Genomic DNA, 15,778 nt, shown 5'->3' with positions numbered 1-15,778 from the left:
AGTAATTCTCTGAAGTATTTTTCCATCAGACTGATAAAACACAAGGTAAATGATGATACGAAATCTACAGCAAAAACTCTGCCATCAATATACAACCTACTGAGGATCTGTTTGATTATCATTAACCTATTGTTTTGGCCACTTCCATGGCATGTGGGTGTTTGTGAGCCAGGGATCGAACCTATGTCACTTCAGTGACAATGCTATATCCTTAACCAGCTGCACTAAAGAGAACTCCCGTCATTAAACTATTTTTTTTTAAATAGTGATTACCCAAAAGTCTGAGATTGCAACCACAGTTTTTCTACAAATAGTCACTGTCACCTCATTAGCTGCCATGTAAAGCTCCTATGCATGAATTCTTCAAGTCTTTATCTCAACAGCATTTCCCAAATTGGCAATTAATTACAACAGGACTATGTTTCACCTTCTAGGCTAGCCATGCCTTAGTAAACATGTGCTAATTTCAGCATACTATATTTATTACCTAATCTCCAAGTCAGACTAGACCCTCCTTCCCACAGTGAATTATTTTTCTGTGTGCTTTCTCCAAATGGAAAGTCATAAGCCTCTCAGTAGCCTATGTGGATGCAGATGGAAGTGAGGCTACTATTTTAAAGAGCAATGCATTTCTTATTCTCACAAACACCCAATACTCTACACTCAGTGTGAGTTGTTTCCTTAATTTAGGCACCCAATCTAGATACTGAAAGGACAATGTCAGTGGCCCGAAGGATCTGGGTACTAAGCATCTGGTTTAAAGAGCAGACAAACTACTGCTAAAGATATAAGGGGAAACCAGCCCAAACTTACAGGCATGATCCTGATAAATCTAGGACACACTAGTTCCTCCTGCCAGGCCCCAAGGGCCTTACTTAACCATTGAAGCCCTTTTGATAATTATGGGACTAGGATAAACTAGATAAATACTATGCTACTACTGTCTTCAAATCACACTACCAATACTAACTTAAACAAAGATTCTCTTAAATGTTGAGCTCTCCTCAATCACTCTCACTAAACTCCATTTTTCCTCTAAAGGGAACTCTGGAATGGTGTAATGCTGTTGAAATGACAAATACTCTAACAACCATTTAAATCTTATAAAATAACAATTTCAGCAAAGTCTCTTTGCTCACCAGGAAGTTCCTCTACGACACTGAATGACACCTGAGGCAGTTGTCTGGGAAACACTGCCACATAGCCCTGATCACTGTGTGCTGTGAGATCCAGGAAGGAAAGGAGCACAGCCAACCAACAGAGGTAACAGTTCTCACTGAGCTTCTCATTCTCCTGTTTTCTCAGCTTAGTAAGCTCTTACTGCAGAAACATCAAAAAGCCTCCTCAAACATCCTTCCTCCCAGAAGGCTACTGGCTCCCAGAAGGCTACTGGCTTAGCCTCCCCCAGTAGCACCAGAGGCTGAAGAAGACTGGATCATCCAACCCGCCAATCTACAGAAGTCCAGACAACAGGCTAGAGTTTTGTTTCAGTGACTGGATTCTTAAAATATGTGGGAGGAAAGCCCAGAAGGACCTTCATTAAGGAAAAGAACTTTAAAGGTTTTTCTGCAGTTGAACTTGATTCTCCATTGTTTTTTTTCAAACTCCCCTGGAAGCAAATGAAGTGATTTCCTCCTAGTTTAGATGCTGAGGTTGGAATTAAACAAACAAACAAACAAACAAACTGGTTCATTGCTCAACCATAAACATTAGTAGAAAAGCGAAACAAAACCAGGCAATAAAGAACAGTGACTACTACCATGGTGGTCCTACAAGGTCAACGGCTCATTAGTCTCTTTTTTTAAAACACATTCAGGAAAGTGAACAGTCTTAACTCACAAGAAACTTTGACTTTTCTGACTAGGAAAGAGAAGTACATAGTATGATTAAACACATGACAAATGTTTTCAGTCTTCTTCAAATGCCAGTCTTAACCCATTCACCCCTCACCTCTCAATTCTTTCTGTCCAACCAGACCCACCTACCTCTTCTTTCCAACCCTGACTCTATCTTTCAGCTTCATACAAGTGTCCTCCCCAACACAGACTCCTTTCCAAGCCAAAGTCTTGCAAGGCTCAAGGTATGGCCGTTTTGAAAATAACTGCCTATCAGCTTCTTCCTTACTTAAATCTCTGCATGTCTTTCATCTTCATCACTAATGTCCCAATTTTACCTAAAGATCTTTAGATTCAGAGTTCTACAGGCACTCCCAAGACAATCACAAATGGATTACAACAATGAATCAGGTTAGAGGTGATTATAGGTTACAGGTCAGGTGAATCCTGACCACTCTTTCATAGACACAGGAATTGTTACTGTCACATTTACTGCACAGAAATAACAGGGCAGTGCATAGCCACCTTTACAATGGCGACTGGATGTAAAAGAAGCTGTACCACCAAGGGCTCCAAAATTTCCCTCATTCCCACTCCTAGTTTACCGTAAAACTCTTAAAACATACATATCTAAGGATTAAATTTTTTTTTTTTTAAAAAAAGACTATATCTCTGGTTGTGCCAATGATATTATGGAAAAGCATTGCGGTGTTAGCTCTAGCTTCAACCTCCTTTGGTTTTCCAGACATGAGGTAACTAATTAATAGAACATGGATATACTGATCTCCTCACCTCAAGACTCAAGAACGATAGGGCTAATTTAGCTCCATCCCAACTTCTGGAATAACCCTGGCTAAGCATCTCTATAGCTCAATCTCCTAATATACTCACAGGGAGTGCCAAAATGCTGCAGTTCCCTAAAAGGAGTACGACACTTAATCAGCAGAAATGTGAACTTCTTGTTGACAGATGTTACACGAACAGGTTATAAAGACAATCTTGTACATTTATTTCATAATTAGAAAACTGTCTTAAAGTTTTATTGCTTTTGTACTACTTCCAAATTCTATACTTTTATATTAGCATGAAAACAAAACTTTGATTATTCCATTTATCTTACTGAGGTTCACATGATCTGAAAACAGGTTTGTGGGCCTTTTTGCAAATGTGCCTAGCAGAAAATCTACTGGTAAACATGCATTCCAAAAATGGTGTCTAACTTAATTACCAAGAAGGAAATCACCCCGAACTCATTTTCTATAATTTCCTTGTAACCAATCTTTCTGGTTTTAACTCTTTCAAGCTTAATTCTCGAGAATCATCTACAGATAAATGGTAATCACTGGCTTTTATTGTTTCTAAAATATGCTATTTATCTTGTCTCAAGATACTTTTTTTTTTTTTTTTTTGAAGTTGTTACGTAAAGCAAAGAACTTTTCCACCTCTGCTTTCCAGTTAAAAACTGGACTGGTTTCTAGTTATACCCTCAACTGTTTATACTAATAAGGTACAACCATTTATATTACTAAATGATGTTAACATTTGAATCCTATATATCCCTGCTTCCCTTAACTGACATAAAAACTTAAGACAGAAGGATATAAGCAGAATTTAACTTCTAGCTCATCATACAGAGAAACTATTACCTTCTATTTTTAGTGGTAATTACAGAACAAAGGAATAATATATATGAGTAAAATGTGCTCAGCTCACATTTTGATAAATGCTAAGCTTTTAAAAAGAAATGTATACCTATAAGATAACTGTTATTTGTAAGATTAAAAAGATGAAATCACAATTTTATACTGCCTTACAATCCATGAATATCTAGTTTGTTGTCCAGGCTTCCCATTTTGGAAGCTGGGAGATACTCTCACATGGATGCCAATCTGCAAACAAAAACAAATATAGTTTTGTAAAATAGCAAAGTCCCCCTTGTTTAGTTATGCATCAGGCTGAGGACTAAAGTGATTCTTGGAGGCTCTGGGAAAAAAATAAAACTGTTTAAATTGCTTTCAGTGCTGCAACTTCAAAATTTCAATGCTTTTCCATCCTCTGGAGATTTACTTCTGGCCATACAACAAACTAGAAAGCATTTAAAAACACACACATATGGTTGTAAAAAAAAAAAATCTTCTCTATCAGTATGCTCCCAAATTCAGAATTTTCTTATCTAATAAACTTCTCAAAACCTCCCTTCTGGTGAGCTTTCTAGTGTTCTTAAAATGAAGTGTAGATTCCTAGGCCTAACCTCAGCCCTCATTAATCAGATCCTGAGGGTGAGCCTTGCATTTCCATTCCTTAACATAAATTTAAATTATTCCAAAATACCCCAACCCTGCATGCAAATGAGGATAAATAAAACTAGGCAGTCATCATGTAATTACTTGCCCTAATCTGCTATATCTATCAAAAGACCTAGAGAGTTGCTATCTTCTTTTCATCTGTTTATTTTCTGGTGATATATAAATCACTACTTCCTAAGAGTTTCACTTGTACCTACCTAACAGGACATAATAGTTACTGCCAAACCAATCCTGAAGACTAGACCAGCACATTTCTCTCCCCATAAAAAAGATCCAAAGTCAGACTTGATATGTAGTCTTCAGCATAACAGTCACCAGTCCCTACCAAGGGCAAGACCAAAAATATCTTCTGAGCCAAATGGAAATTCTTGGCAATAACGTCCTTCCTTTTAAGCCCTTTCTGGAGAAATGCATGTTAAATGGGTTACAGTAGTGAGTTACCTTGACAGGTTAACACAGGATGGTCATCAAATACATTCATTATTATATTAGCAGGCAGAGAGCAGGATTCCCCTCCACCCCCAAAATGAGCCATACCAGCAGCAAGTTTTGACAGAAAACATGAACAGTAGAAAAAGCCTTACTGAACTAGATGGGTATTGAAAACCAAAAGGACAAAACAAAAACTACGTTTGCCCCCTTTTAGATGGTGAAATTATTGACAATATTTTAACAGAAAGATATGTGGTCCCAAATTACTGACTTTTTGTTGTTGTTAAGCTCTCACATCTCCCTCCATACACAGAGCTATAGGAGAAAGTGTAAGTGGTAAAGATTTTATTAAAAGGTAATAAATGTGCAGCAAAAGCCCACACCAAACTTAATGAATCCTGTAATCATAAACTCTATGAGTAATGAAATACTCTGCACCAGAACACCCAGGCCTACAGGAGAACTAGACATACATGTTCACATACTCAAAAGGATTAAGTACAAAGATAAATGTACTTTCCACTATACCATGTACTGATTGAAGACACTAAAGAATTCTACAACTATCCTTCAAAAGTTCTGGAATAAATAGAGTCTATTTTAAACCTGAAAAGCACCTCGAATTTCTAGGACCTCATTTCTTGTTGACTTTAAATGCTGTAGTTTCTATTCTGCTTGTTAAAGGCTGCTAGATAAGGCTCCAAGGAGTGATTAACATATTAACTAAAATAATACATTGCTAAACTGTCTCCAGCACAGACTCTGAAAATCCAGAAGATAGATAGGAAAGGATTAGAAATCCAATTTCCGACCTGAAAGTTGAAGCACTGCTTCTTTTTTGTTCTCCTCTCTGGGACTTTTCCACTGCCCTTCCAAATGTGACAATTTGCAAATATTCATATCAAGAGCAGCATATGCCAAGGAGAAAAGGCCCCAGTTTTAAGACTTGAGAATGTACTTTAATTCTGTGGGCACAGGTTCACCAAATCAGCTGGCAATAATCTTGACCAAATGGGTGACTCAGCCTTGTTGTGGGGAATGTTTTGTTTTGTTTTAATTTAAAGGCAACTTCACATTTAAAATCCTGCAAACAGGGAAGCTCCAAGCGTTCTACCTCAAACAAAGAAAAAAGCCTTGGAATACTCATCGGAAAGGATTTAAGGATTTGTATTAGAAATGTTCTACACCAAAGTACCAGATGGTCTCCAGGGTTCCTTTCAGCTCAAATCTCCCTTATTTTTCTTAGTAACTGTACTAGACTACTCTTGGAGCCCTAGTAATTACAAATAGAACCTGAATGAGAAAGAAAATTCAGAATTAATGTTATCATCATTAAGCCTAATTAAATAGTACAGACAGGAAGATGGCAGTAGAATAAAGCATTCTGAATTATGGACAGGGAGAATATAATGAGTGGTTCCCAGGCCCATGAATGAAACACAGCAAACAGCAAAGTCTGGATAGGGTCTGATACAAAGTGCACGTCTCTGACTCATGGATGGCAACTGACCCACTCAAACAGGGGTTCACTTTGCCATCCATTAATGCGACAAACCATCTACCATTAAGTAATCAACCACCCGCAGGAAAGTGAAAGGTCAACTAGAAAGTGAATCTTCTAATATTGGTGTGAGTCCTCCCTTACTGGCTGTTTCACTACTTTCTGTCCCCAAAGGGATTCCAAATACTGAAAGCTGCAAAACTGTAAGACATCTCACTTCTACATTGTGACTCCCGCACTTCTGGTCCAAACAGAAGCCATCGTTTTAAGCAGGGTGGGATTTATTCCCTCCTTTCAGTAAAGGGCTGTGGCTGTTTGCAGGGCATCCTGCAGGCTCCTGCTTTGACTCTGGCCTCAAGTCACATTGTGATATCATTGTGACGGACCCTTGATATTTAATGAGTCTTCAACTGAAAAACTGGTTATCGGAAGCCAGGGAAAGGAAGCTTGAACGCTCTGCGTAGTGCCTCCGCATCAGACTGGAGGGTGGCAATGCGGGGAGGAACCTCCTGGGAACACAGCAGGGGTGATCAAGCCTTTCTGCAAGTTTCTCCTCCTTCCACTAAATTAACCTGCTAAGCCCCCACCCCCACCCCGTCCTATTAGGAAAAGTCACGCCGGCAACTCGCTGAAGGACAGGGGGATAGCTCCCGCCGCACCACCGAAGTTGTCTTTGGTAAGGGCCGCGGCTTAACTCTTCCTGCCCAAAAGCTGTGGCCAACACCCCCTTCTCCCGGGCAAACGCAGCTGCCAACTTTCCCGTTGCCCCCTGATCTGCGCAAAACAGCCTAAACTTTGCTGTTCGCCCACCTGGGCGCGCAGCAGAGCGTACGGTCGGGCCACACCGACGACGCCCCCACCCTGGGCAAGCGATGGCACTGACCTTCACACCACTCCCCAACTCCGCGACACCGGCCGCCTCCCGCCCCCTCCCCCGAGCCTCGAACTGCTTTCCCCGTCCCTCTCCACTGCCCCTAAGCCCTCACGGGAAACCCGCGGTCGGTGCGACTGCAGCTCGACCTCGCGTGTCACACTGCCCACGACCCTCTTGCCCCAGAGAGCGTCTGACCCCGGGTCCTCCGGCCGCCCACTCACCATTGGTGAAGGGCTCCATCTTCCCCCGGCCGCAGCTCCTTACAGCAGGAGCGTCCAAGCTTCCTACTCCGAACGCTGAAGCGGCCCTACCAACTGAGCATGCCCAGCGCAGCGCCGAGGTCTGTCGGGGAGGTGCCGCGAACAGCGGCGCCGCTCCGCTCGCTCGAAAATCCACAGCTCCGTGTTTTAGCGACAGCTGCAGAGAGCGAGGGAAACTAGAGGAAAAAGCACTGCACAGGCCCCAGCGGATTCCAGGGAGTGAAGAGGAGGGAGAGGGTTAGATCTGGGGGCGGGCCGGGGGGGGCGTGACCGGAACAAGCCCCGCCCCTGACAGAAAAGGCCAGCAACTCGGTCTGTTTCAGTGCCCAGAACAGCGGTCAGTCATTAAGCAAATGTGATAGCCTATAACGTCCCGGCCAGGCCCGGCCCGGCCTTAGGAGCCGGGAACCCAGCTCCGCGCTGGTAAAACACAGTCATTGCCTCCGTCGAGGAGACATTCCAGAGACAGATAATAAACAAACACAAGACACACGAGATTGATATAAATGCCCAGCTCAGCATTAAATCTAGGTGATGTGACGGAGATTGAGTGGGTCGCTAATTCGGATGCTTGTTGAGGAGAGGCCTGGAAGGTGCCACTGTAGCCAAGATCTGAAGGCAAAGCAGGATCTATGGACGAAGGTCGCTCCCGGACTGCGAAGCTTCGGTTTCCCTGGGGAGTGTGGCCCCGGGGAGCTCACTCTGCTAAGGCTTGAGGGAGCAGGCACTGTGGGTCGTCTTGGCAGGGCTGCTGGCTCACATCACAGAGGTCCCATGCTCTCGGTGGCCTGACTGAAGTGGGGGAAGACCCCCAAGGAGTCTGGGCGGCTAGCGGATCGGGGCGCGGCATCTACAGGCAGGCGGATCACAAAACCTGGCACTGGATCAGACCGGGGCCGCGGGAGCCGCAGGATGTGGGCTGAAGGCCTGCCCCGCCAGCCTTAAATCAACACCTGCGGCTCCCCGGGGTGCAGCCGCTGCTGCAGGTGGCCAGGCCAGCAGAGCTAGGCCGGAGAAAGCGAAACTCTCTTTGTCGCCCCCGCCCTCCAGCACTGGAGCCCTCAACTCCAGTCTCCAGCCCCCATAGTTTCCAGTGTCAAAGCCGGGCGACCCGGCGAACCATTGAAATGAAATAACCAGGGGCCTGGGGAGCCCGGGTGATGCTCTTCCAGGCCTCACTTCATCATCCCTTGCTCTCTGTGCGGATCGCCGCTATGCTGCGGAGTTCGGGGCGCGCTGCATCGCCTCCTGCCCCTCATCGCTCTTCTGTCCTCCCCAAACGCAGCCTTGGCCTCAGCAGCAACTTGGCTCCCGCTGTGCCTCACTGCGCCTGCCAACTGTCACACGCTTCTCTGAGGCTGTCAACAGCAGGGCGTCCGGTGCAAACAAGCCCGTGGCAAGCGCAAACAGCCTGGGCAAACAGGGCTGGCAGTACTGTTTGTTGTTTGACCTGCGTGGGAAATTGAAATTAGGTTTCAAAGAAGTAAAATCCAAGTAAAATATTGTATTTTGCAATATTGTATTCTTAAATGTCTGTTGAATTAAATCACCCACTTGCGCTTTAAAATCTCCAGTGGCTACCAATCACACTTAGGATAAAAGCGAAACTCTTTCCCTAACTCTAGGACTTTATCTCCTACACGTGCTTACTATGCTTTGTCCACAGAGGCTTTCTGGCTGTTCCTTAAAGTCGCCAATTTACATTAAACCATTCCAACTGCATGGTCCTCATGGAAGAACTGTTCCTTCTGCATGGTACTTCGACTGCTGGTTCCTTCTTGTATTTTAAGTCTCATCTCAAAGGGCTTCTCTGAGAAGAGCTCTTTCCTGGCCACACAATGGAAAATAGGTGCAAACATGGTCTATTCTATAAAGACTGGGTTCTGCTTTATTGTAGTCACAGCACTTAAGGCTCTCAACGTTTTGTTTGTTCTTACATTACTATGAATCTTCCTCTCAAGAATGCAAGGCAGGGTCATTACCTTTATAAAGGGCTGTATCCTAATCCCTAGATAGATACGCAATAAATAATTTGTGAATGGATGCAGTGGTATTTAGAGTTCTAGTTCACTTGCAATGTTTAAAACCGCCTTCCAGAGAACATTTCTATATTGAGTGGTGCCTTTGTGATCAGTGCAGAGAAGGTGTCTGTATCATATGATACCTCCAAGCTGTTCTTTTCCCATTGTGTTAAAGATAATCAGAGCCCTTAGGCTACCTCCTCAAACCTCCCACCCCCAACAGAACCAAAAATAGGAAGTGAACCACAGGGGTTGGTACATAAGTGGTCAGATATGATATAATATAGGCAATGCTGGATTTTGTCAAAAGGATCCCACACATTGCATTGCCTAGATAGGAGGCTCTTACCTATATTTTAGGTCATGTCTTTTCCCTTTGGAGTTATTTTCCTAGTCAAAGCACTTAGTATCAGAGATATTTAAAACTCCACAGCTTGTTAAATTCCCTCTTTTCACCTCACCTGTAAGCTAGTCTATCATGCTTTTAAGTGTGAAACAGGTTATTTGTGTTCGATCTTAAATACTTCAATTTTGCAGAGACTAGTAAAAATGTTTCACCATTGCACTAGCAAATACAGGAGGATCATTATGTCTTTTTAGATTTCTTTGACGTAGAGACAAATAACTATCCTCTCTTTGCCAACCTCTTGCCTCTCACCCCTCCCATTTCTACACAGTCACGCAAATATGCAAAGGACCATTTAAAGGCTTGTGGGTTTGTATTGAATGTAAAAAAAAAAAAAAAAAAAAGTAAACAAAATCAGAATGTTTCAGAATCCTAACTACCTTCAAAAGAATAAAAATAAATTTTGTTTTGTTTTATTCTGGGTTTTCGTTTTTTTGGATACCATTTTTTATTTGTCCTCATAAAGCCTTTTTGAGAGACCACAGTTGCGCAGATTCACTACTGAAACACACTGTTTCAGTCTTTAACCTCCTCCCATCCTTCCACACAGAACTTCCTCTTTAGTTAAGGGCATAAACTTAAATTATTATGAAGCGACTATTCACTCTCAGAGAAGATAGTGTGACATTATTTACTATTCTAATTTACTATTTTCAGAATCATTGATGTCTACCATTTAACATTTGAAAGTCATAAATTTGGAGGGCTAATTATAAAATATATAGCATGAAAAGAAAAAAATGAGCTCCTTGAACAAACAGGATTTATTTATGAAGCAGCAACAAAGTTGATAATCGATGAAAATAGAAACTTTTCATCAAAATAAAGCATTTCCTATCTATGAATCAGCTAATCCAAGCCTTATTTAACAGACCAGGGAACTGAAGTTTAGAAAGGTTAGATGATTCACTCACAGTCCAATGGCAGACAGAGACTGGAACCCAGGTAGTCTGTGTTCTAAACCAGAACTCTGGAATTTCCTTTTCCTTTTCTATTCCTGCAGGGTAATTAAGGTCAGTGACAATAATCCTTGGAAGGAATATAAAATAAAGAGAAATATAGCTAACTTCAGGTTAGTAGACAGTTATTTCACTAACATTTAATTGATATTCCAATAGAATTTATTGGTATTCCATGTCATTTTAGTTTAGCATTATTAAATATGCTCCCTAATTATTTTGAAATAAACAGTTAGAAATACATTAATTTGTTGCACACATTTGAAAATGACATTTGTTCAGCCCTCCTGAATAAGTGGAGGATGCTGCTTGCTGCCAGGACACAGATGACCACTGAGAGCTTTCCAGCAAATCCAGACTCTACCCTCAAGGACTGGAGGAGTCAGTATCTCCTTACCCATGAAACCTATTTGCGGCACACTTGCTCTGCATCAATTATGCTTGAAGTTATATCAAATTAAGAATTGTTTGGAGCACGGAGTGAAGCAGAATAATTATCCAACAGTGTTCTTGTATGGCTTAGACGTTGGCAAAAAGATTCAGCCAGATGAAGTGAAAGGTTATCAGAAGAAGAAGTTATAAACTAGTTCACATGTTTCGGACTACAAAAAACAAAATGCTGAATTAAACTAGTTTGAACAATAAGGAAATTTTCCTTATCACATAAAAAACCCAGAGACAAGGCAGTCTTCAGTTAGAGCTCCCCAACCTCATCAAGAACCCAACTGCTCACTCTATGCACTCTCTGAGCACTTTTTTGAAAGACTATGGCCCCTGTGGTCAAAAAGGTGGCTGCAGCAGGGGCAGAAGAAGGAATCTTTTCCTCGATTTCTCTTTCTTAATAGAAAGGAAACCTTTCTCAGAAATACCGGACAAGAATTATTCCTAGGTTTCACTTGCCAAAACTGTATTTTGTATATTTCTAAGCCATTTACTGGAAATGAAAATAGGGTTACTGGGATTGGTTTCTTAGACAAAGCAAAGTCTAGGATCACTTCCCTTATTTTATATGGAGGAAGAAGAGAGCCTGGGACAAGGTCATTTTTCTTATTCAGAAAGGAAAAGGGGCTAAACAACCAAAATGTTAGGTAGGCAACCTAAATGTCCACTTGATGGTATGAATACTGATATATTTTAATAAAATTTTGATAATTTTTTTTCAAAACCCCAAGATACTTGTACAGGAAAGATATAGAGCCCAATTCAATGTAATTTTCCTTGAGATTGTTCAATACAACTGGGATTACAAATCTAGAAATGATGAATATTATCAAACCTTGAATTTTGACCTGAAAGTAACTACCAAAATGGAAAATATATCTTAGGCATTTATATTAGTTTGTTGGGCTGCTGTAAAACAAAAACAAAAACAAACAAAACCCTCACAATCTGAGCAGCTTAAAGAACAGAAGGTTGTTGTCTCATAGTTCTGGAGGCTGGAAGCCCAAGATCAGTGTGTCAGTAGGGCCAGGTTCCTTCTGAAGTCTCCAAGTAAAGATATGTTCCAGGCTTCTCTTCTAGTTTCTGGTATTTCCTTGACTTGTGACAAATTAATTCCAGTTTTCACATGTCATTCTCCCCATTGTATGAGTGTCCATATTTTCCCTTTTAATAAAGACACTAATCAGATTGAAGCATGGGTCCAACCTACTCCAGTATGACCTCATCTTAACTAATACATTTCTGACCGTATTTCAAAATAAACTTACATTCTGAGGTACTGGGTGTTATGATTTAAACATATGAATTTAGGGGGTACACAATTCAACTCATCATAATGACATCTTTCTAATGGAAATTAGGGAGATAAGTATGAAGGAAAAAATCGGCTTTCAAGGATGGCATCAAGGAGTGAAAAGACAATTCAAAGAATGGGAGAAAATACTTCAATATCTATACCTCATATGGGACTTGTGTCTAGAATATATGACCACTCTTATAATAAAAGGCAAGTAATCCAATTAAAAATGGGCAAAAGATCTGAACAGAAATTATTCCAAAGATTTACAAATGGCCAATAAACACATGAAAAGACGTTCAATGTTACTAGCCATGAGACAAATGCAAATAAAACTACAATGTGATATCACTTCATTAGACCTAGATATAGGATGGCTAGAATCAAAAGGCCAGATAATAATAAATGTTAACAAAGATGTACAGAAATGGAAACTTCACATACCACTGATAGAAGTAATGCAGCTGTGTTGAAAAACAGTCTGGCAGTTCTTCCAAAGATTAAACATAGAGTTGCCATATGAGGCAGTAATTTCACTCCTAGGTGTGTACCCAAAAGAATTGAAAATTTATGTTCACACAAAAACCTGTACATGAATAGTTATAGGAGCATTACTCATAATAGCTAGAGAGCATAAACAATACAAATGCCCATGAAAGAAGCCAGTTGCAGAAGATCATATATTGCATTATTTGATTTTTTTTTGGAAATGTCCAAAGGAGGCAAATCTATAGAAAGAGAAAATAGATTAGCAATTGCCTAAAAGAGAAAGGCGAGAAGAATAGGAAGTGACAGCTAATGGATATAGCTTCCTTGTTGGCATGATGAAAATATTCTAAAATGGATCATGTTAATAAGTGCATAATTCTGTAAATATACTGATAACCATTGCCTCTGACTGGGGCAAATTTGGTTTTATTTTCTCCTTTATAAACTGAGGACAAAGTTATTGTGAAAATAAGATGAACACCCCAGCATAGACTGGCACAAAATAAGCACTAAAGAGGTATTTGCTATTACTATTAAATATGAATAGTAGATTGTATGCAAACAAATTTGTACACTTCTGATATTTTAACCTGAGAGTTTAAAATAATGGTGTCCTGGGGAAACCAAGTTTTTGTTAATATCTAGGTCCTGCATCAGAAGGGGCCTAGCTAGGTCACCAAATGGTAGGGTTGGTGGAGGGGCGGGGAGGGGGGTTGCTGCTCCAGCCATGAAAACCGACCACAGGCTGTCTTTAGCAAAAATCAAAGGATATAAAATATATTTTTAGAGATGATCTCTAATTGGAATTTTTGACTTGCTCTTTCTAGGGAGATGTTTACCCTCCTGAAGATACTTAGTTTTCATTTTCTTTTATTTCTTACAGCTATGCTAAAATAGAGCATGGCTAAGGTTCATTCTCATAAAATGTGTCCTTCAGAATTTTGTTTGTTTTTGAGCATGCAAAGATCCTGCAATATTTATGCAGAAAATTACACTTGACTGTAGTTCTTGGCTGAGTCTAGGCTGACTCAGACATTTTCTTCCTCCTCTGGCCGATAGCTGCCAGCACAGGCTGTTAGTCAGCCAGCAATGTTTGTGGAGGGCCTATGGTATGCAGAGACCAAAGAAAACTAAAAACAAAACAGGAGTTAAAGTTTTACTTGTTAAGGCTTTTACAAGACATTGAGCCAATGAGGACCGGCACACAAGATATATACATAATGCATAATATACGACACAGAATTATACAATCAGGTACCAGCAGGACCAGCTGAGGCAAAATTGCCAAGTAGGTTTGTCTGAGTTCTCCTAGGTTCCATTTCCTATTTTTCTCCCTCATTTCTAGGTGCCACTTCACACAGTCAACACCTATTTATCAAACGCCATCTGTACACAACACTCATAAATAGGTAATAGACACTGCCCTCCATAGCTTCTTACCCAATCGGTCCTTTCTGGAGAATTGCCTTCATTGCAGAGTCCACGACTACTCCCTTTCCTCTCTTTCAGCTTCAGAGTCTTCTCTCCTTAAAATCTTTTTGTCATCTTTCTAACCTATATCTCTGTGACTACAGATTTTACTTCATTCAGAGAGGATCTCAAAAGGTTATTTTTAAATTCAATGCATTTTATTACATTTATAGTTGTACAACCATCATTACAACCTAATTTTACAGCATTTCCATCCCAAGCTGCCAGCCCATCCCTCCCCTCCTCCAACCTGTCTCCTTTGGTAGCCATAATTTTTTCAAAGTTTGTAAGTCAGTTTCAGTTCTGCAAATAAGTTCATCATATCCTTTTATTAGATTCCACATATAAGAGATAGCATATGTTGTTTGTGTCTCACTGCCTGACTACACTTAGCATGATAATTTCTAGGTCCATGCATGTTGCTGCAAACACCATTATTTCATTCATTTTTATGGCTCAGTAATATTCCATTGTGTATATGTATCATGTCTTTATCCACTCCTCTGTTGATGGACATCTGGGTTGCTTCCAGGTCTTGGCTATTGCATATAGTGCTGCAACGAACACTGGGATACATAAATCTTTTCGCGTCATGGCCTTTTCTGGATAGATGCCCAGGAATAGAATTGCTGCGTCATATGATGATTCTATTTTTAGTTTCAAAAGGCTATTTTTGAGGCTGTTTTTGGATGTGAGGCTCAAGCCAAGAGGACCTCTTGGTGTCCTTGATAAACTTTGACACCTAGTTTCTAGTAATCTGAGAGTTGGTGATAAAGTCTCAGTTTTCCTGAATTTTATGCTTCTAAATTTGATTCAGATTTTCTATGAATGGTAAAAATTAAATAAACTATGCAGGGTGAGCTGAGGGAGTGAGAGCATAAGGAGATGAAAAGATGCACAAGAAAGATTTTTATATGGATTGGATGGGCTAATTCCAGTATACTATGCAAGGTTTAAAAAGCATCAGAAAAGCAAAATAGTAGTTGCATAATGGTAATGCACACAGTCTGTGTTGGGACTAAACTATTACAGCTACATCTATCTACACCTCCACACATCTCCGTTATTCAGGAAGTTTACTTTAAAATAGGCTACTGAACTGGGCGTCCTCCACCCCAGCATCAAACATCTGTCAGCCAGCGATGGTAGCTGTGCTGGCTGATTTCTTGAGGCTTCTTACTGGTTACACTATCTGGAAGTCTGACCTGAGCTTTGCTCACTTCACGCAGACCGTTTGCATCTGATGTGTTGTTTCTATTGACCATTTAAATACTAATCAGTAGCCAGTTTCTCAGGGAGGGAAGATTCTTCTCTAGCCACTTAATATTTTTGGAAATGGTTTCCAAAACAATCTGAAAAATTTCCAAATATGATCCTTGAGTCTGAAGAGATTCAAAGAACAGTTTCACCTGAAAAATAACAAAAGAATTACCGATACAGTTCATAAAACACCTTCTTTTCCAAAGGGTTTCAAAATAGCTTGTGAA

The 15,778-nt window shown here is 40.7% G+C and overlaps 2 protein-coding genes across 4 annotated transcripts in view; both read right to left on the bottom strand.

The window, feature by feature from the left end:
• LNPEP (leucyl and cystinyl aminopeptidase) overlaps window positions 1-7,785 on the bottom strand; it is a 91,224-nt gene extending 83,439 nt beyond the window's left edge. Inside the window, 1 exon segment of the mRNA NM_001105291.1 lies at window positions 7,170-7,785. Within this exon segment, the coding sequence (NP_001098761.1) occupies window positions 7,170-7,188 (19 nt within the window). The 5' untranslated portion in view covers window positions 7,189-7,785.
• The window catches only part of ERAP2 (endoplasmic reticulum aminopeptidase 2), a 53,058-nt gene continuing 49,948 nt past the window's right edge, over window positions 12,669-15,778 (bottom strand). For 2 of the 3 annotated variants that reach the window (XM_003123801.6, XM_013994998.2), the window contains one exon: window positions 13,964-15,700. In XM_003123801.6, coding sequence (XP_003123849.6) covers window positions 15,557-15,700 — 144 coding nt within the window. In that variant the 3' untranslated portion in view covers window positions 13,964-15,556. Of the gene's footprint in view, window positions 15,701-15,778 lie in introns of all 3 variants that reach the window. The other variant, XM_021085395.1, reaches the window with a different exon arrangement.

Source organism: Sus scrofa, chromosome 2 (genome assembly GCF_000003025.6).
Source record: "Sus scrofa isolate TJ Tabasco breed Duroc chromosome 2, Sscrofa11.1, whole genome shotgun sequence".
Taxonomy (NCBI): Eukaryota; Metazoa; Chordata; class Mammalia; order Artiodactyla; family Suidae; genus Sus; species Sus scrofa.
This window is presented reverse-complemented; position numbering and strand designations above follow the sequence as displayed.